Below are 22,134 nucleotides of genomic sequence, written 5' to 3'. Positions count from 1 at the left end.
AGAGTGTAGATGTGCAATTAACGTGACGTGCATTTTGACTCTTGTCAGGAGCCCCGTTAATGGTGGCCTGTGGTGCCACCGTGGGCCTGAAGGAGACAGTGTCCTGAGGTAGCTGCGCCCCCCACAATGGGACGGTGAAGGCACAAAGCTCGTTTCTGGGTTCCTCCTCCCCAGAACCACCCTCCACTGGCAGCAGCCCAGGGCCGTCCCTCCAGGGGGCCTCCCCGTGACGTGCCCCTGTCCCCTGCAGAGGGTGGTGCTACCTGACAGCCACGCTGCTGTGCATGTGCGGTGCTGCGTCTGTGAAGTTCAGTGTTTACTCCGGTATTCTGTACTCTGTTTTACTTTTGTGTGTGGAGAGGACTGGCTCCATAATGAACCTCACGCCTCCCCAGGAGCACTGCTGTGTTGTATGTGCAGAGCCAGCAGGTGCGCGGCTCTTTGACGTCAGTTTTTGTTTTGTCAAATAACATACTTACATGGCTTAAAAATGAAAACATTCAGGCCAGATGTGGTGACTCACACCTGTAATCCCAGCCCTCTGGGAGGCCAAGGTAGAAGGATCACTTGAGCCCAGGAGTTTGAGACCAGCCCGGGTAACATAGGGAGGCCCCATCTGTACAGAACAATTTAAAAGTAACCGGGCAGGGTGATACGCACCTGTAGTCCCAGCTACTTGGGGGCTGAGGTGAGAGGATCGCTTGAGCCCAGGAGGTTGAGGCTGCAGTGAGCTGTGATCAACACCACCGCACCGCAGCCGACACGAGGGAGACTCTGTTTCAAAAACAAAGAAAGGCAGAAAGTTTTAAAAAGTGTATGTTGACATCAACTACCCTGCTCTGTTGCCTTCATCTCTCCATGTGTCTCCTTAGAGGCAACCACGTTTCAGTCTTAGACATTTCTCCTGATACTCATGTCCATACCCTAACTATGCTGTTTTATGGCATACAGAATATGGACACGGTAATGGAACCTCATTCTGCTGTTATTTCTTATACTCTTTAGGCTCCCCAGTGGCCACTGTGCATTTTTGCTGTTGTCACTGCATAACATTGTCCACTGCAGAACCAACAGGTTGGCCGTGATTATACTTCTACTCTTTTGCTGGGTTTGGCTTTATAGAGGCTGATATTGTCTGGGATTTTACTGGCTTATCGTTTTGTTTTGTTTTTTTTTTTTTTTTTTGGAGACAGTCTCACTCTATTGCCCAGCCTGGACCATGCAGTGGCATGATCTCAGCTTATTGCAACCTCTGCCCCCTAGGCTCAAGCGATTCTCTTGCCTCAGCCTCCTGAGTAGCTGGGATTTCAGGCGCCCGCCACCATGCCTAGCTAATTTTTGTATTTTTTTGTATTTTTGTAGAGACAGGATTTCACCATATTGGCCAGGCTGGTCTCGAACTCCTGACCTCAAGTGATCTGCCTGCCTGGGCCTCCCAAAGTGCTGTGTTTATAGGCGTGAGCCACTGCACCCGGCCCTGGCTCGCTTTTTAATGAACTTACTCTGATTTTTTCCAAATGCTCCATCGGCCCTGTCAAAAGCCTATCCCTATTTTTCCCAAATGCTCAGTGGGCAGTACACAGCAGTCTGTTTGGGGTCGGTCACCTCCCATCCCTGGCCTGGCTGAGCTCCTACACCAAAGCCTCCCATCTTGGATGGAGCCCAGATTGTGAGCCTTTGTCTTCAGCTTTCTTGGTTCACCCCTTGTTTTGCTGAAGTGTGTGCTCAGTGTGGATTTTATAGCCTCTTGGGTAGATGGAAAGTCATCTACTACCCTGAGCACGTGGAAGGCCCTGGGTTGGCTCTGAGCTTTCAGCCTTGCTGCTGCGGGCATGGTGCTGTTCTGATCCCTGCTGCTGTGATGTGGGGCTGCTCCTTCTCTCTGGACATCTGTCGGGCTCACTCGTTAGTTTGCTCTGAGGTTCCCGAGGGTGTGCTTGGTGCGGGTGCTTTTCATTTGTTTCCCAAGCGGAACGACTTTTCCATCTGTGTGCTTGGAGAAGTGTTGTATTATTCTAATCACTTCCCCTTTGCTTTCCCTTGGCTCCCTTTTCTGGGCTTTTCGAGGATGTGTAGAGCTTCGGGATTGATTATTTTGCGGGAGAGGGAGGCAAGGAGAAAATCCAGATAGAAGTGCTACAGGAGAACAGAGTTGAGCAGTTTCAGAAAGCAGGCCACCATATTTTGAACATTTTTCTTTCTTTCTTTTTAAAAAATATATTTTACTTTAATGGTGTTAAAAAACACAACATGAAGTTTACCCTCTTAACCGTTGTTAAGTGTACAGTTCTGTAATGTTAACTAGATTCGCTTAGGTTTGTAACAGATCTCTAGAACTTCTCCCTCACACCAGTTTATAAAGGTATAACTGACAAATAAAAACGGCATGTATTTATGGTGTACAAAATGATGTTTTGATACATGTATACATTATAAAATTGTTAAATCTAGCTAATTAACATATGTGTCCCCTCTCATACTTAATACTTTTTGTGGTGACATTTAAGATCTACTCTCGTAGCAATTTTTGAGTATAAAATATGTTGTTATTAACTATAGTCACCACGTTGTACAGTAGATCACCAGAACTTATTCATGTCTTACCCAAAACTTTGCACCCCTACCCAACACCTCCACGTCCCCCGACACCAGCCCCTGGTCACTCCTGTTCACTCTTAGCTTCTCTGCAGCCAGCTGCTCTAGAGTCCACATCTGAGTAAGGTCTGTGGCGTTTGTCTCTCTGTGCCAGCCTTATTTCACTTAGCATTAATGTCCTCTAGGCACATCCATGTTGTTGCAAATGACAAGATTTTCCTCCTTTTTGAGATGTAATAATATTCTATTGTACACAGAAGTACAGTGAGTCTTTTGTATCTCTGGGTTCCACATCTGTGGATTTAACTAACCATGAATAAAAAATGTAGTAAGGCCTGTGACGGTTGCCTCTATACTGAACATGTAGAGGCTTTTTGTTTTCTTGTCATTGTTCCCTAAACAATATGGTATAACAACTACTTACACAGCATTTACCTTGTCTTAAGTATTATACGTAATCTAGAGGCGATTTAAAGTATACAGGAGGATATGCATAGGTTATAGGCAAATACTACATAATTTTAGAGAGGGACTTGAGCATCTATGATTTTGGTTTCCATGAGGGGTCCTGGAACCACCCCCTATGGATATTGAGGGATGACTGTATGTATGGTCACACACCACGTAACAATGTTTCAGTCAGCAGTGGACTGTATATACAGTGGTGGTCTCATAAGATTATAATACTGTAGTTCTGTACCTTTTCTGTCTTTAGATATGTTTAGATTACCATTGTGTTACAGTTGCCTCCAGTATTCAGTACATGAACCTGCTTGTAGCCTAGGTTTGTGGTAGGCCATGCCTACCACACTCTGTGATGTTTGCACAACCACGAAATCACCTAACAACACATTTTCAGAACTTATCACCATTGTTAAGTGATACATGACTGTATCTCTTTGAGATGCTGTTTTGAATTCTTTTGGTTATTGTCACAGTTGAGCGGCAACTATCTGGGGCTGGCAGCGCAGGGGTAAGAAGAATTTACCAAGAAAGGCAGAGAGAAAATAGAAAAATACCGTACAGGTAGGTAAGGTATTTTTACCTACCTGTAAGAAGGGCGGAAAGAAAGTAGAAAAATACGTTGCAAGGGAGCAACAGGCACAGCAGGAAGAGAGGAGCTGACTGCAAAGAGACAAAGTTTTACTGGGGATTTTATAGAATAGTGTTTATGCTGCATGCTGAAGAGGGCTTTGTGCAGTACTGATAAGGCCAAGGTTGCGGTGAGCTAATGTGCAGGTGTCTGGGGAGAAGCTGGGCACAGGAGGACTGTGTATCCTGGGCCAGGAAGACGAACAGACTTAGAGCTTACCTACTTTTCTTTTGGCTTCCCCTGCTCCCACCAGCCTGGCCCTGCAGTGCCTTCAAGTTTTCAAGTTTGGTGTAGTTCCCTTTGTGTATCTTTGCTTTTGTTGCCTGTGCTCTTACTGACATATCTAAGAAATCACTGCCAAATCCAACATCATGAAGCTTTCTCTCTGTTTATAAAACTATTACACTATTTTAGTTAAAACTATAAAAAGTTTTATAGTTTTAGGTCTTACATTTAGGTCTTTGATCCATTTTTGGTAAATTATACAAAAGGTAATTTTTGTATGTGGTAGAAGGGAAGGGTTAAACTGAGTTCTTTTGCTTGTGGATATCTGTAGTTTTCCCTACCGCATTTATTGGAGAGACAGTCTTTTTACCATTTTGTGGTCTTGACCCCCTTGTTGAAGATCATTTGACAGTATGCATGGGGGTTGATTTCTGGGGTCTGTTTTCTGTTCCATGGGTCTATGTCTGCTTGTGCTGGGACCACACTGATTTGACTAATATATGGAATTGATTTTTAATTTCCCTTTTTTTCTCTCTCATTTTTTATCTTTATTGTTTAGATACACTCGATACGAGCTTTCCTTGTCTTCTGATCCTACTGTCGACGTCTGTTTTGCCACTTAACATGTCAGTGTCCAGGAAACCTCCCTTGGTATCGGATCGTTCTTTTTGCCCAGAGTCTTGTTTCCTGGCTGAAGTGGCTTTCCTCTCTCCTCCTGTGGGTAGTGCAGTTTCTGTGAGTGCGCGCGCGTGTGTGTTGGGCTCAGCCCCTTCATTATTCTCCTCTCCCACATCCTCCCTGCCTCACTGGCTCCAGACTCCAGGGAGTGGAGTGTGTGTGAACGCTGGAATTCTGAGCCCCACCTTCAGGCTGCTCCACTGCTTCTGAGACCCTCCATAGTTCCGCGGGGTTCATGGCTTATCTGCTGTCTTGTCGCCTGGGCTGTGTTCGGGGGTTTTTGGATCCCAGGGCAGCCCCTCGAAGTGGCCAGCCTCTTTGCAGCGGGGTTCCTATGTGGCTGAGCCAGGCCGCTTTCCAGGGAATGCAGTCTTCTGTGGAGCCTTGGGGTTTTTCTAAGCTTTCCTGGCCAGGGTTTCCAACTGCCTCATTTGCTAAAGTTGGTCATGGGGTATTTGAGAGACTACAGAAAGACGCTTCGGCCCTCTTCCTGGGGTGAGGGGAGGACAAGTTCTATTGGGTGTATGCAAATAGAGACAGTACCTCCTCGTTTCCTTTATTTTGAAAATGTGGCTGGATGTTGTCTTGGATGGGGATTAGGCCATGTGCTGGTGAATTGTCACAGAAAGGTCTTTGACTGGCTTGTAGACCTGCTGTGTCTGACTCACCTGCTTGCCCACACCTGACTCACCAGTAGGTGAAGCACCTGCTCTCTGGGCAGAGTCTGAGACGCAGGAGTGAGGGAGAGGAGAGGAGAGGGGCGGCTCTGAATGCTCAGTAACTCAGCCATGGGCTTGAGAAGGCTCGGTGCAGCCTTGAGAAGGGGCAGGGGCTGCCTGTACTTCCCTGCTCACATGGGGATGGTGGGGCAGAGCTGCAGGTCCCCTTGGGGGCTGGCTGGTCAGATGGGTGGGCTTGCCCTACTGCCTGTGCCATGAGCCGGTGAAGACAGGGCCAGAGGGGACTGCTCTTTCCCACGCGCCGGCCCTGCTGGCCAGCCCTCCTGTGGATGCCTGACTCGTAGTCATATAGGAATTGAAGCTCCTTCCCGCTTCTGGAAATCCCAGCCCAGCCTCAGAAACGTGAATCTGGGGCTCTGAGAGGAAGGGAAGTGGTGTGGCTGGGGCCTCCTGAGAGCCCCACACATGGAAGGGACCGGCGGGCCCAGCTGCTGTAGGTGGTGGGGAAGGAGCTCATTCTCCAGCCTTGCTGCCCCTGCAGTCCCAGCCGTGGCAGGCTCTTTTCTTTTTTGTGCCTCTCTTAGTTCCACAGAGGGTTTGCAGTGTCGTGGGCCAGGCCTGGCCACACAGAGAGCTGTCCTTCTAGGGGCAGCCAGGGCTCCGCAGGCCCCAATTTGAGACTTTCCCCATCTTGTTTAGAAAGGGAAAGATGCCCATGAGAAGGAACTTTGAGTCCCCATTTTGTGCCTTCTCCTGTGTAGTAAAAATAGCTGTGGTATAGGAAGAGCTGAGAGCCAAGGCCAGGCACCCCCAGCTGGCTTAGGTGCAGGACTTGCCCACAGCCAGGAGATGAAGAGATCCCTTTTTTACCCTCTGACGTTGGGAAAACAGCCCAGCCGCATGTTTCCTCCAAGGCTTGCTGTTTGGGAAGCACTCCTGGACCTTCCCAAAGGCATGGCTTGTGGGGCATGGTCAGGAGGAAACAGTGGTTGGTTCACGCCTTTCAGAGCTCACAAAGAGGAAGGAGCAGGGGTGTTTGATGCAGGAGGTTTTGTCTTCTCCCCTGCCCCTCAGATTACATATGCCCATACAAGCAGGAGGTGATGTAAGAGAAAACCCTGGATTTACCCGTCTCTCTGAGAATACTTAGATACATCATGTTACAGCCCTGCACACAAGAGCGCATTGTATTTTTTTAAATGGGGGAGACAGGGAACGATCTCTCAGTGCAAGTTTCAAAACAAGTTGGAAAATAATGTATTCAATGTTATACTTATTATACGTAAGTATGTATATACATGTGTGTCTGTGTGTTATGTATGTGCGTGTGCCTCACCGCCCATCTATTCTAGAGGCTTAGAAATGATCTCAAAGCGGCCGGGCGCGGTGGCTCAAGCCTGTAATCCCAGCACTTTGGGAGGCCGAGACGGGCGGATCACGAGGTCAGGAGATCGAGACCATCCTGTCTAACACGGTGAAACCCCGTCTCTACTAAAAATACAAAAAAAAAACTAGCCGGGCTTAGTGGCGGGCGCCTGTAGTCCCAGCTACTCAGGAGGCTGAGGCAGGAGAATGGCGAGAACCCGGGAGGCGGAGCTTGCAGTGAGCCGAGATTGCGCCACGGCACTCCAGCCTGGGTGACTGAGCAAGACTCCGTCTCAAAAAAAAAAAAAAAGAAATGATCTCAAAGCCTGCGTTCCAAGCAGTGATTCTTCTGGGAAGCAGGGAGGGTAGAGGGACAGGCTTATTTTGTTTTCTTTATTTCATATACTTTAAATGGTTGAATTGGTTACAACTAAACATAAAATAGAAAAAAAGTGGAGGAATTTTCAAAACAGATTTTTTCATGATTCTTGGAGACACAGGAAAGGGCTGGAAATTGGGCCCTGGTGGGCTGGGTGAACCCTGGAGGCATCCTGCTCACCTCCGCCTGGGGTCCTTCCACCAGCCACTCTGCCCTCTCTCCCCATTCCCTGACTTTCACATTCTGGATTTTACCACTTGTCTTTCTTTTTCATTTCTTTTTTTCTTTTTTTTTTTTTTTTTTTGAGACAAGGTCTGGCTCTGTTGCTGAGGCTGGAGTGCAGTGGCACTATCACAGCTCACTGCAGCCTCAACTTCCTGGCCTCTAGGTGATCCTCCTACCTAAGTCTCCCAAGTAGCTGGGACTACAGGCATGCACCACTACGCCCGGCTAGTTCTATTTTTTGTAGAGACGGGGTCTCACCATGTTGCCCAGGCTGTTTGCTTTCCGATTTATCGTTTCTGGTTTTCTGTCCATTTTCTTTGTTACCATCTCAAAACAGTCTGAAAGAGGAGGCAGATGTTCACAGTTCACTCCTCTTCGCCCTGTCTGAACTTCTGTGTACTCCTGTCTGAGAAGGGTTGAGTAATTTGATTAGCAAATAGGGCAGGCCCTTGCAGATGCTGAGCAGATTATCGTTTTCACCTGCACGCCGTCTGAGACTATGAACCGGTTTGTTCATTCTCAGTGTAGATACTGACTGTTTTTACAGCTTATCAACAGGTGTTTAATTAAAAGGTCAGCTGTGTTCACTTTCTACAATCAATTTAATGTCACCGTGAAGATTCTAATTGATTTTTTTTTTAAGAGACAGGATCTTGCTCTGTCACCCAGGCTAGAGTGCAGTGGTGTGATCACGGCTCACTACAGCCTTGAATCCTGGGCTCAAGTTATCCTCCTGCCTCAGCCTTCTGAGAAGCTGAGACTACAGGCTCACACCACCGTACCTGGCCAACGTTAATTTTTATATCATTGATTATATTATTTTCCTGAGTAAGATGAGGAGCATGCACATTTTCCACTGGGGAGCTGATCTGAACAGATTTTCAACTCCTCATACATTCTTCTTCTGACTCCGACCTCCCTACTCCATGTGGATGATGGCGAGTAAATGCCACCCACCACATTAAAGTGACATCTATATAGAACTGGCATTTACTGTGCTGTGCCTTACTGGAAAGGGATGTTGCTTCATTGTGTCATGTTTACGAATTACTTGATTATGAATGAGCTTGATTGACTTTTCATCTTGTTGTTTCCTTATATTTTCTGTTTTTTAGAATTGTTCCTTAGTTGTTGTGCCTACCTTATAGGCTGAACCGTATGAAATTGCCATTTTTGTGGGTCAGAATGATGGCCTAATATTGGTGGTTTTATGTGGTTTATCTGAATATCTTTAGGGCCTTAATGTTTTTTATGTTTTAGTAACATTTTCTAGTTACTAAAGTGTTCTACTTGTTCTAAAATTTTTGAGAGATATAAAAATATACAACATAGGAAATATAAATGTGTAATACCATTAAAGCATTTCTTATTTTTATTTATTTATTTTTTGAGATGGCGTCTCGCTCTGTTGCCCAGGCTGGAGTGCAGTGGTGTGATCTTGGCTCACTGCAAGCTCCGCCTCCTGGGTTCACACCATTCTCCTGCCTCAGCCTCCTGAGTAGCTGGGACTACAGGCGCCTGCCACCACACCCAGCTGATTTTTTTTTTTGTATTTTTAGTAGAGACGGGGTTTCACCATGTTGGCCGGGATGGTCTCGATCTCCTGACCTCATGATCCACCTGCCTCAGCCTCCCAAAGTGCTGGGATTACAGACGTGAGCTACCGCGCCCGGGCCAGTGAAAGCATTTCTTACCATTTTGGTGTGTTTGTTTCTTTTTTCCCCTTTTTTAAAATATATTTTCCTCCAGAAAGTTGCAGAAACTTCTTGGTAGAATTGTTATAAGGCATAAATGGATTATTATATGTAAAGTGACCAGTAAGTGTATTAGTTATTATTATAAAGTTTTTATTCTTCTACACTGCCCATGCTATTAAATATTTTTCAGAAATGTGATTTTCGGCTGGGTGCAGTGGCTTACACTTTGTAATCCCAGCACTTTGGGAGGCCACAGCAAGGGATCCCTTGAGTCCAGGAGTTTGAGACCAGCCTGGGTAACATAGTGAGACTCCCATCTTGGTAAAAAAAAATTTAAATAAATTAGCTGGGCATGGTGGTATGCATCCATAGTCCCAGCTACTTGAGAGGCTGAGGCAAAAGGATCTCTTGGGCCCAGGAGTTCAAGGTTACAGTGAGCTATGATTGTGTCACTGCACTCCAGGCTTGGGTGACAGAGTGAGACCCTGTCTCTAAACAATCAAAAATAAATAAATGTGAATTTCAAGACTGTTTAATATTCTGTCATATAAATACACAATAATTTGACAAACTATTCTTCTGTTGGATATTTTAGGTTATTTTCTTTCCTGTTCTTATATAAATAATATTCTGATGAACTCACATTTTTGTCTGTAGCTCTATTTTCTTAAATAGAAGGAATTTCATGTAAGTGAGACACTCGGACAGTTAATATTTTAAGTATTCTTCATATACAGACAAAGTACCCCCCAGAAATGTTTGCCCATTCCTTCCTCCAGCAGTGGGCGAGATCCCTGCTTACAATAGGCATCCAGGATTTTTAGTCTTGATAATTTGACAGTTACAAATAGCATATCTCGGTTTTAATTTGAGCATTTTTAGATGGTTATTAATTATATATATTTCTTTTGTGATTTATTAACATCCTCTGTATATTTTTATTAGAGTTTCCTTTTTTTCCTTATTGTAAGCACTTTTATTTAGTACAATTTAGTAAAATTTTTACTGCCTTTTTACTACAAGAAAGAAAACCTTGTAAGGAAAAAAACTACATTTGTACATGTATACAGAAAAATTAATCTGGGCTGCATGTGGTGACTCACACCTATAATCCCAGCACTTTGGGAGGCCAAGGCAGGTGACACTTGAGGTCAAGAGTTCAAGACCAACCTGTCCAACATGGTGAAACCTCGTCTTTGGTAAAAATACAAAAATTAGCCAGGAGTGGTGGCATGCACCTGTAGTCCCAGCTACTTGTGAGGCTGTGGCAGGAGAACCACTTCAACCCAGGAGGCAGAGGTTGCAGTGAGCTGAGATTGTGCCACTGCACTCCAGCCTGGGCAATAGAGCAAGACCCTGTCTCCCCCCCACAAAAAAATTAGATTGTATGCTGGTCAAAATATTAATAGTAGTGTTTTTATATGGTAGTGGAACTTTTGATGGTTTTAGTTTTCTTTATACTGCATATCTCTACTTTCTAATTATTCTATAATAGTTTCCTTTTTGAGATAGGGTTTCGCTCTGCTGCCCAGGCTGGAGAACAGTGGCACTGTCACAGTCCACCGCACCCTTGAACTCCTGGGTTCAAGCAGTCCTCCTGCCTTTGTCTCCCAAAGTGTTGGGATTACAAGCGTGAGTCACCATACCTGGCCTAATGGATATTTTTCATACAACAAAGAAATTCTAGTTCCTGTGACTGACGACTGAAGGACTATTTATCCTCACTCCCTGTTAACCTGCTCTGGCCTCTCCTGCAAGGGTGGAGCTCAGTCCTCCCACTGTGCTTGGCCCTGCAAGGGTCCCTGGTGGCTTCCCCACATGCCAGCTCCTACCCCTGCCTGGACCACGTAGCTCGGCACTCACCGGCAGTGTGGGAATGGGAGAGGAGGCGGGAAAGTGTCCTGATGTTTTCTTCTTCCCTTGCACACTGCCAGCTTGCTATGGGATGGATGAAGAAGAGAACCACTATGTCTCGCAGCTCAGGGAAGTCTATAGCAGCTGTGACACCACAGGGACCGGCTTTCTGGACCGCCAGGAGCTGACCCAGCTCTGCCTTAAGCTTCACCTGGAGCAGCAGCTGCCTGTCCTACTGCAGACGCTTCTCGGAAACGACCATTTCGCCAGGGTGAGTGTCGGACTTCATTGTCATAAAGGAAAGCACAGGGGTCTGTAGTTGGCTCCTATGGGCATTTGGTAAGTATCAGCTGAATAAGGATACAAGTGTCAAAGGAAAGTTATTAGCAAACAGAACAGTGTCCTAGTTTTTCCCTCTATGGAAATTCTACATTGTAGAAAGTGGTTCTTAAAATTACTTGTTTTTAATGTGGTAACTTCCAGAGGTTTGGTTTTGTTTTTCCAGAAAGATATTTTAGTGGTTTGTCACAGGGGCAGAATGGTGAAGCGGTTTGATATGGGCCAGTGGTGTGTGGCTCACAAAGACCACATGGGTTGGGCCTGCTGTAATCACACTGGTAATCAGAGAGAGTGTCACAGTCTCTTGAAGGCAGATTGTCTTATACAATTTCACAGTTTGAAGTGCATCTAGGAGTTGGACAAAACAATTGCAAGCTGCTGTTGAAAGAATGAAGGATACCCATGTCCAAAAGTATACCATAATTTCATCTAGGCCAGATAGAAAATGTGAAATTGGAGGGTTCTTTTCTATCAGAAGGTCAAGATCATCTAGAATGGGGATCTTGGTCCTAGACTGCAGCCTGCTTTCATGATCAAAACGCTGAAAAGCACCTCCCCGTTCCTACTTCTTAAACATGCCTGGATGTTAGTGCTAACAGCAGTGCCTTATCTTGTTGGTCATCTTAACTTTGAAGGAATAATATTTTTTCTACAAGACTCAGTATTTTCTTTTTGTTTGTTTTTTTGAGACAGTCTCACTTTGTCATCCAGGCTGGTGTATAGTGGAGCCATCTCGGCTCACTGTAGCCTTCACCTCCCAGGCTCCAGCGATCCTCCTGCCTCAGTCCCCCAAGTAGCTGGGACCACAGGCTTGCGCCACCACACCTGGCTAATTTTTATATTTTTTTGTAGAGATGGGGTTTTACCATGCTACACAGGCTGGTCTCAAACACCTGAGCTCTAGCGATCCACCTGCCTTGGCCTTCCAAAGTGCTATGATTACAAGTGTGAGCCACTACACCCGCCAGTACTTTTATTTTGAATGGGGGAAAAAAAAACAGCCAGTAAATTTTCCTGAAATGGCCCTTGGACCAAAACAAATGAAGAAAAGAACCACTCACTGCTGGCCTAGTAGAGAGTCCGGGTGAATCCGACCTCTTATGAGTTCCTCAAAGAAGCCTCACCTGCCCTGTCAGCAGGCCACTGTGCCTCCCTCATAGGGAGCTCTCCTCAGGCAAATTCATGTCCTTTCTCTGACTTCGTTTTCTATTCCTGCCTTTTTAAATGCGCTTAAGAAGGCAAATGTGTTATTGATAGATAATGATCTAGCCTCTCTTGATATCACCTGGAAGTGTGTTTGGGAGATAGATGAGCAAAAGGCACACTGGTGAAAAATCAACGCTCTGGTTATTTAAGTAATACAGACAGATGGTCCAGTTTTTATATATATATATTTTTAATTTGAGTCTGTGTCTTGCTGAATTGATATTTTTAAAAAATCAAGAATTTGGAAATCAAACTTTGGAAAATTCAAAACCAAAAGAGTAACTTTTGGGTCCACGTTCAAAGTGCAGGCTCTGCTGATTGAATAAGCCATGTCATTCCCAAGGCTTTCTTCATTTTATATTTATAGGAATGATACAAGACAGAAACATCCAATTATGATAGAATAACCATGATTAGTATTAGAGCATCAGCAAGGAGAAAAATTCGCTTGGGTTATGTGAGATTTCTGACTTGAACCCGGTCACACGCGTCCTGAAAAGCGGCTCATCTGAGACGGAATTTCCTTCAGGAGGCTTGAGGCTTCTCATATGTTTGTGAGGAGGGGATGAGAAGAAAGTTGGGTACCACAGCAGTGACAGGAGCTGGGCCCTTTCTGACACAGCTCCTCCTGGGACAGCCATGCATGTCCAGCCATCGTCCGTCTGTCTGTCCCAGCTCCATCCCCTCCTACAGCCATAATTTTCTGTTCCCAGAAAGCAAGTCAGATGTTAGATAAATTAAGAAGTAACTTTGTTTACACTAGTGCTCTTGACTGTGCTCTGATGTTATCTTTCTCTTCTCTCTAACATTTCGAGAGCACCCTGCCAGCGCTGTAGGTGCCTAGCGCTCACCTCTCCCTGCCTGTCCCTTGATCCTATCTCCTCGGAGATGGTTGGTCATGGTGGACGATTTTTCTTTTCAGGCTCTGCTTGCTTCTCTGCTTCGTCCCACAGACAGGGCAGAGCTCCCACAGCCCCGGTAGGTGGAACATCATACAGAGATTTAAGGGAAGTGGTATCAAGCCAGAAATGTCCATATAGGTGTCCCCACTTTTCTACAAGAAACCCAATGGTAGAGATTTCAGGGAGTCTCAAAGAAAACCAAGATAAACTCTTTATCCAGGAGAATGGATTGGCTTTTCAGTTCAAATACTACATATCCAGGTCAAGTGCAGTGGCTCATGCCTGTCGTCCCAGCACTTTGGGAGGCCAAGGTGGGTGGATCATGAGTTCAGGAGTTGGAGACCAGCCTGACCAATGTGGTGAAACTCCGTGTCTACTGAAAATACAAAATTAGCCGGGCGTGGTGATGCACACCTGTAATCCCAGCTACTCAGGAGGCTAAGGCAGGAGAATCGCTTGAACCCGGGAGGTGGTGGTTGCGGTGAACCAGGATCACGCCATTGCACTCCAGCCTGGGCGACAGAGCAAGACTCCATCTCAAAAAGCAAACAAACAAACCAATACTACATATCCAGTCCTTGTAGTAATTAACATATATGATATTATATAAATGTTACTGATACAGAAATCTCATAAAAATGAAACAGGCCAGATGCGGTGGCTCACACATGTAATCCCAGCACTTTGGGAGGCCAACGTGAGAGGATTGCTTAAGTCTAGGAGTTCAAGATTAGCCTGGGCAACAGAGTGAGACCTCGTCTCTACAGAAAAATCTTAAAGGTAGCTGGGTGTGGTGGCACGCACCTGTAATTCCAGCGACTGTGAGTCTGAGCTGGGAGGATTGCTTGAGCCCAGGAGTTTGAGGCTGTAGTGAGGTGTGATTGTGTCACTGCACTCCAGCCTGGGCAGCAGCATGAGACCCTGTCTCATATATATATATATGTATATATATAATGTCTCATATATATATATGTGTGTATATATATATTCAGAGAAAAAAAAGATGGTCATATCTGTATTGAACAGGTACAAACCTTTTTCTTCTCACTATTTCCTAAACAATGCAGCCTAACAACTATTTACATAGTATTTACATTGTACTGGCTATTGCAAGTAATCTAGAGCTAATTTAAAATATACAGGAAGATGTGCATAGGTTATATGCAAATACTACATTTTATACAAGGGACTTGAGCATCTGTGGAGTTTGGTATCTGCCAAGGGTCCTGGAACCAATCCCCCAGGGATACTGAGGGACAATTGTAATTTGAAGATGAAAGTACCTCTAGATCACACATTCCAGCCCCTATACTTTGTGGCGAATGAGTCTGAGATCATGCGGAGATGGGATGGTGCATCTTGTTGGTAAAATACTTGAATATATGGGGTTGCTGCTCGCCTTTTGTGAACTGTAAAGAACGACATAAGAAAACAAACAAGTGTGGTCAAGATGGTGTCAGACTGAAGTGACACCAGACTGGGCCATCTGATCCCCCTGCTCTTTGATGGATGGAAGAAAGTCAGCTGGTAATTATTACCAACAACACAAAAGAATCTGTGATTAGAACGAGCAAAATTGCAATTTCATTATTTGTCTAGTATTTGACAGCTATTATTGGGGGACTTCCTATGTGCTAGGCAACACCAGATGCTAAGGATGCAAGGAGGAAAGACCCCCAGTTTCTGTCTTCCTGTGAAAGACATGCATTTAAGGGATGCATTCTGGCATTCTTTCAGACAGGAAAAGTTTGGAAACAGCTTTTTCAGTATGGGATCGTTTACATAATCCTGGTAGCTCCATTTGTTGAAATCTTTTGCAGCCCTAAAAAAAGGAAGAAGTAGTTCAGATGTTCTGATAGTGGCAAGTGAGCTAACTCAGGCCAAGCTTTCAAGGAGGACTACTAAAAAAACTGAACAAAATAATAGAAACAAATATTTTGAAAACAGTAAAGAGCAAATAAATCAGTGAGAAATTGCCAGTCAAAAAATCTGTGATAGGCTGGGCATGGTGGCTCAGGTCTATAATCCCAGTACTTTGGCAGGCCAAGGCAGGAGAATCACTTGAGCTCAGGAGTTCAAGACCAGTCTGGCCAACATGGCCAGACTTTGTCTCTACTAAAAATAAAAAATAATTAGCTGGGGGGCGGGGTGGTACACACATGTAGACCCAGCTACTCAGGCGACCAAGGTGGAAGATCACTTGAGCTTGGGAGACTGAGGCTACAGTGAGCTATGATCGTGCCCGTTGCCCTCCAGCTTGGTGATAGAGTGAGATCTTGTCTCAGAAACAAACAAAAAAAAAGTGTAGTAAATTAAGTACCCAGAAAGGTAAGGTTAGCACACAAAAGCCCGTTTTCCTTGAGAATATTTTGTGATTTTAAGTAAGCAACTGAGAAATTGATCTGTGGCTTTGAGGACCTCAAAGGGCCCCAGAAACATATGTCAAAACCTGGACTCATTTAAGGTAGAAACCCAGGGTTGGCAAACCAACCCCAAATTTAAGGAAGAATCCTGAAGGGTAAGACCTGTATGGTAAAGACAAATTGCAGTCAGTCATTATACTGCTTTGTGGTCTGATCTTATATCACAGTACACTAGATAATCTCAAATCCTGCACTTACATTACGGGCACTGCATGGATAGGCACCTAGCCAAAGCAAACAATAAAAGTGCCATCATCCCAAATCTGAAATTATTCCTAAATAATAGCCAAATACAATGACCAGCATACAGTAAAGGATAACTGGGCAAAGAAACAAGACAGGATGAGCAAGAACCAGCAGAAACAACTGACAATGGAAGCAGACCCACAAAAATGTGAGATATTAGAATTGTTGGACACAAAATATAAAACAACTATGGTTACTATATTAGAGATTTTTTTAAAGCTTAAAAAATATCTATAAGAACTCTAAAAAGTGAAGTAACAAATCTGAACAATGAACCAAATAAAATGTCTAGAATTGAAAAGTATGATCACCAAAATTTAAATAGAAGCATTTAAGAGCAGATTAGACACAGCTGAAGAAACCATTCATTAACTGGAGTCATCCAGAATGCAGCATGAAGATATAAAAAGAGGTGGTACAGATGGCGTGAGAAAGTCCAGCAGCTCTTTAACTGGAGTCCCGGGAGGAAACAAGTGAATGCTGGAGGGGCATTATGTGAAGAAGTAATAGCTAAAACATTTTCAGGACAGATGAAACATACTTCTTGGGATTCCAAAAGCCTGTGAAATTCCAAGCAGGATAAAGAGACATCTATATCTGGCTTACTATGTGAAACTGAAGGAAAACAAAGCCAGAGAGAATATCTTAAAAACAGCCAGAAGTGGGTACACAGGATCTCTTTGCATTTTTCTTACAACCGCTTATGGGTCTATAATGATCTCAAGATGAAAAGTTTAATAATTTTAAAAGGGAAACTAGAGAAGAGACATATCCTAAAAGTGAGCCATAGTTAGATTGACCATTGCTTTCTCTAATGTAACAGTAGAAGTCAGAAGACAGTGGAAAGATATCTCCAATATGCTAGAAGAAAATAACTGCCAACCTGAATTTCATACCGAGTAAAAATAACCTTTAAGAATAAAGGTGAAAGAATGCCTCTGTGAGAAGGAGAGTTCTGCTTAGCAGTGAAAGGATATAGAGGCAAAGACACCCAATAAATATTTGTTGAGTCTCTACTATATGCTACTAAAGTGAGCTCACATTTTAACTGGGGGGCAGAAAATAAGCAAATGCATGTATAATTTAATTCAGATAGTAATACATGTGTGTCCCAGGCAGAGGTGTTGCAAAGAAACAGCCACATTTTGCATTCAATGGCAGCAACAGAGATGTGCTCGTGCAAATTCTTGGCCAGATTGTGGAATCCTACTTGGACCTATGGCCCCAAACCTTCTTCTCCAACACTTAATGGTGATATTTTGACCAACCTAATAGCCCTTCTGTTGATTTCTTTCTGTGTGACTTTCACTGAAGCGTACCTACAGAAAAGAGCATGTTTCCAAGTGTACAAGGTCAGTGAATATTCCAAACTGAGTGCACCTTTGTGAAATCTCATCACACCCCTTTATCCCCATCATGTCTCTTTGGTTCTCATACCAAAGGTTGAATCCACTGGGTCTCGACTTCAACACCACAGATTTTTTTGGCCTGCTCTGAATTTTATATAAATTCTGTATTTTAATACAGCACACACTCAATACATACTCTCTGACTTTTTTTTTCTTTTTTTTTTTTTCTTTTTTTGAGACAAGGTCTCACTTTGTCACCCAGGCGTGATCTTGGCTCACTGTAGCCTTGACCTCCAGGGCTCAAGTAATCCTCCTGCCCTCAGCCCCCAGGTAGTTGGCTCTTATGGTGGCACGCCATCATGCCTGACTAATTATTGTGTTTTTTTGAGACGGAGTTCTGGCCTGTCACCTCGGCTGGAGTGCAGGCTTGATCTCAGCTCACTGCAAGCCTCACTTCCCGGTTCACGCATTCTCCTGCCTCTTAGCCTCCCGAGTAGCTGGGATCATAGGCTCGGCCACTACTACTTCGGGCTAGTTTTTGTATTTTTAAGTAGAGACGGGTTTCCACTGTTGTAGCCAGGACATGGTCTCGACCTCTGATCTCGATCCTACCGCCTCGGCCTCCCTGGGATTACAGGCTTGAGCCACCGCGCCCGGCCAATTATTGTGTTTTTTTGTAGAGATGAGGTTTCACTATGTTGCCCAGGCTGGTCTCCAACTCCTGAGCTCAAGCAATCACCCTGCCTCTGCCTCCCAAAGTGCTGGGATTACAGTGGGATTACAGGCATGAGCCGCCACACCCGGCCATTCTCTGGCTTCTTTACTCAATAGTATGTCTCTGAGATACATTCATGTTACTGTGTCTATTAGTGGTTTGTTCTTTTTCATTGTCATGTATTTCATTGTATGACTATGCCTGTATCAATTTGTTTATGCATTCTGTTTGAATGAACAGCAGAGTCATTTCCACTATTCTAAAAGGATAATTTATAAGTTATAAATGATTTCTTTGTTAAAAAAAGAATTAATGTAAAATAAAAACATGTTAGACAAAAAAATTGGCACTGGCATATTCAAGAAAAACAAAGTTCTAAAGGATGTATTTTAAATAGTTGGAAAATTATTCCAGATGGAAAGTCAGAAATGCAAGATGAAAAAGGGAATAAGTATGTGGATAATTCTAAATGAACATTATATAAAACCAAAAATAGTATTTTATGAGGGTTTAAAACATATAGAAATAAAATATGTGATAACAAAGACATTGAAGTCAGGAGTGTGGTAACTGGAGCTAATATATTTCACTGGCTTTATATTGTCATAGAAGAGGGTAAAAGTATTGATTAATAGTCAACTTTGGTAAACTAAGAATGGATGTTGTAATTTTAGGGTAATCAGTAGAAAAGTGGAAATAGACTATATAACTTTTTTTTTTTTTTTTTTTTGAGACAGTCTCTCTCTGTTGCCCAGGTTGGAGTGCAATGGCGCTATCTCGGCTCACTGCAACCTCTGCCTCCTGGGTTCAAGTGATTCTTCTGCCTCAGCCTCGCAAGTAGCTAGGATTACAGGCACACGCCAGCATGCCCAGCTAATTTTTGTATTTTTAGTAGAGATGGGGTCTCACCATATTGGCCAGGCTGGTCTTGAACTCCTGACCTCACGTGATCCACCTGCCTTAGCCTCTCAAAGTGCTGGGGTTACATTACAGGCATGAGCCACCATGCCTGGCCATAACATCTAAATTAATAAGAGAAAAGTGAAATCCTGAAATAGTGAATCCAAAGGCAGGGTGGGGGAAGGGAGAGAAAAAGCAAGCAAGTCAAATTGAAAGCAGAAAGCAAAATAGTCCATTTAAATCTAGTAAATCAGTAATCACATTAAATGTAATTAGGTTACATATTTAAGTTGAGGGATAAAGTTTGTCAGATTGGACAAAATCCAACTGTTACCATTCATAGGAGACATATCTAAAACATAAGGATATAAAAAATTGGAATTAAAAGTTCAATAAAAAGATATCATGTAAATACTGATCAAAAGAAAGCTGGGGTAGTGTCTTGATAAAAGAGAAAATGGACTTTATGGTGAAAAGCTTTAGTGAATTAAAGAGTGTGAGCATTTTATTATAATAAAAGGTTCAGTTCACCAAGGGAATATGCCCTATTGGCACATTCTATGGCCCAGCAATCCCCTTCTCAGGTGGGTACCATAGCAAAGCCTCTGAGGACACAGAGAAGCTAAATGAAACTAAGCTTTAGGCATGCATGCAAATGAGGTCTAGAAAAGCAAGGAAGCTGTCACCATAAAAGTCAGGATAAGGTTCAGGAGATGCAGGGGGAAGGGTCATGGTGGAGAGGCCTTCTGCAGTGCTGGCGGCGTCGGGGACACCATGGGGGCGTTCACCTTATATGTAACGTTTTGTGGTCATCAGATCCCTCTTTCCTAATTATGTTGTTTGATTTACAAAATTGTTGATAGTGTTTATTTGGTGTTAGGATTATGGTCTACTTTTATTTTCCTTATCATGCGCTTCTATTTTTAAAAATCTTAAGTAAATATTTGAAAACATGACTGTTCTCGTTCTAAAAGGCAATAATAATATGTTTCTATCTGAGAGAAAATCCAAAAGATTCGCTTATGAAATGTGTGATCTGTTGAAAGTGACATTGTTCTCTCTCACCTTCAATTCACCCAGGTTAACTTTGAGGAATTTAAGGAAGGTTTTGTGGCTGTGTTGTCATCAAATGCTGGTGTTCGCCCCTCAGATGAAGACAGTAGTTCTTTGGAATCAGGTAAGAGGATTTAATCCTATTGGCCATATTTTCTTTTCATTATTTGTTTGTTAACTTTTGGAGTGTAATATTCTAATGAAAGAATCCGGCAGTTCTGAAAACTGAATTCTACCTTACTGTCTGTCACCCACAAGGTACATGGACTTGGAAAAAACACTTGATGTTTTTTCTTTTTTTTTTTTTTTTTTTTTTGAGACGGAAGTTCCCACCTCTGTCGCCCAGGCTGGAGTGCAGGGCCGGATTCCTGCCCACTGCAAGGCCCCGGCCTCCTGGTTCACGCATTCTCTGCCCAGCCTGGTAGCTGGGACTACAGGCGCCAGCCGCCACTCCTGCCTCGCTAATTTTTGTATTTCTTTAGAGACGGGCCCCCACCGCGGTTCCTGCCAGGGATGGCCCCGACCTCCTGACTGGATCCTGGGTCTGGCCTCGCCTCCCAAAGTGCTGGGATTGCGGAGCCACCGCGCTCTCAGCCCTGATGTTTTCTCTTCCTTTGTTTATTTGTGAAATGGTGTCATATAATAATGCACGCTGTGCCTGCCGTGGATGATAACACTGCACTGTGCTGATGTAAGTGATCAGAATCCTGTTACAGGGACAGGGCTGCTGGGACACAGGCTATGTCCCTAAGTGGAAGTGGCATCCTTGGGGAAAGCCACCTGGCCTTGGTTCCAGCCTCAGGGTGCCAGGATGGTAACAGGCTGTGGGCGAGGTCAGAGGGAGGGCTGCCCAGGCCTGGAGTGTTGAGGTCGTGGTGGCCTGCTTCTTGGTTGCAGATGGCCCCATGTCAGGAGGGTGTGAAATGGGGGTGGCTCTTTCCCTTTTGCAGGGGCGTTGTGTTTGTGGTATTGATTAGTGTGTCACAGAGGGAGTGCTTCCCTTGTGTCTCACAGCAGGATGTCCTGGTCAGGAGGGGTGTGCGGCAGTAGATAAGGCTGTCACAGGGTTTGGGGCAGAGGACGGGAAAGCGGAAGGGACCAGGCTCACACAGAGGTTTTCTGTGTGAGCATATGGCGTTGAGCTTTGTGTACATTTACAAAGAGTCCAATTAACCCTCATAGAAATCCTGTGGCAAGCCGGGCGCGGTGGCTCAAGCCTGTAATCCCAGCACTTTGGGAGGCCGAGACGGGCGGATCACGAGGTCAGGAGATCGAGACCATCCTGGCTAACACGGTGAAACCCCGTCTCTACTAAAAATACAAAAAAACTAGCCGGGCGAGGTGGCGGGCGCCTGTAGTCCCAGCTACTCGGGAGGCTGAGGCAGGAGAATGGCATAAACCTGGGAGACAGAGCTTGCAGTGAGCTGAGATCCGGCCACTGTACTCCAGCCTGGGTGACAGAGCGAGACTCCGTCTCAAAAAAAAAAAAAAAAAAAAAGAAAGAAATCCTGTGGCATTACTTACCATACCAGTTATTCAGATGAGGAAACTGAGGCCCCAGGTGAGAAGAGAAGTTGGCTTGAGTTCCTTCCTACCCTGAAAATGGATTTTTCTTTTCTACTCCACATGGCCAGATTTTCACACTTTGCTTCCCTTTTAAATATAAATTTTAGTTTCAGATCATCTCTTTGCTCATGAATATAAGCGTATGCTGTTAGAAGTAGCCAGGGCACATCTTCAATGCCTTGCTGCTTAGAAATTTCTTCCACCAGATGCTCTAAATCATTTCTCTCAAGGTCAAAGTTTCACAGATCTCTAGGGCAGAGGCAAAATGCCACTAGGCTCTTTGCTAAAGCATAGCAAGTGTGACCTTTTTCCAGTTCCCAGTATACTCCTTATCTCCATTTGAGACTGCTGCAGTCAGGACTTCATTGTCCATATCACTATTAGCATTTTGGTCACAACAGTTTAACATGTCTCTAGAAGGTTACAAACTTTCCCACATCTTCCTGTCTTCTTCTAAGCCCTCCAAACTGTCCCGACTTCTGCCTATTATCCAATTCCAAAGCTGCTTCCACATTTTCATGTATCTTTGTAGCAATGCTCCACACCTGGTGCCAACTTTCTGTATTAGTCTGTTTTCACATTGCTATAAGGAACTACCTGAGACTGGGTAATTTGTTTCTAAAGAAGAATTTTAATTGACTCTC

The 22,134-nt window shown here is 44.2% G+C and overlaps 1 protein-coding gene across 8 annotated transcripts in view; it reads left to right on the top strand.

The window, feature by feature from the left end:
* The window catches only part of NINL (ninein like), an 85,064-nt gene that overhangs the window by 4,720 nt on the left and 58,210 nt on the right, over nucleotides 1–22,134 (top strand). For 2 of the 8 annotated variants that reach the window (XM_031656518.1, XM_031656520.1), the window contains exons 1-2: nucleotides 10,527–11,062; nucleotides 19,952–20,048. In XM_031656518.1, coding sequence (XP_031512378.1) covers nucleotides 10,814–11,062; nucleotides 19,952–20,048 — 346 coding nt within the window. In that variant the 5' untranslated portion in view covers nucleotides 10,527–10,813. Of the gene's footprint in view, nucleotides 1–10,526; nucleotides 11,063–19,951; nucleotides 20,049–22,134 lie in introns of those variants that run through there. The other 6 variants (XM_031656516.1, XM_031656513.1, XM_031656514.1 and 3 more) reach the window with 5 other exon arrangements.

Source organism: Papio anubis, chromosome 16 (genome assembly GCF_008728515.1).
Source record: "Papio anubis isolate 15944 chromosome 16, Panubis1.0, whole genome shotgun sequence".
Classification (NCBI taxonomy): Eukaryota; Metazoa; Chordata; class Mammalia; order Primates; family Cercopithecidae; genus Papio; species Papio anubis.
Note: the sequence above shows the minus strand (reverse complement) of the source record. Positions and strands in the feature narration are given on the sequence as shown.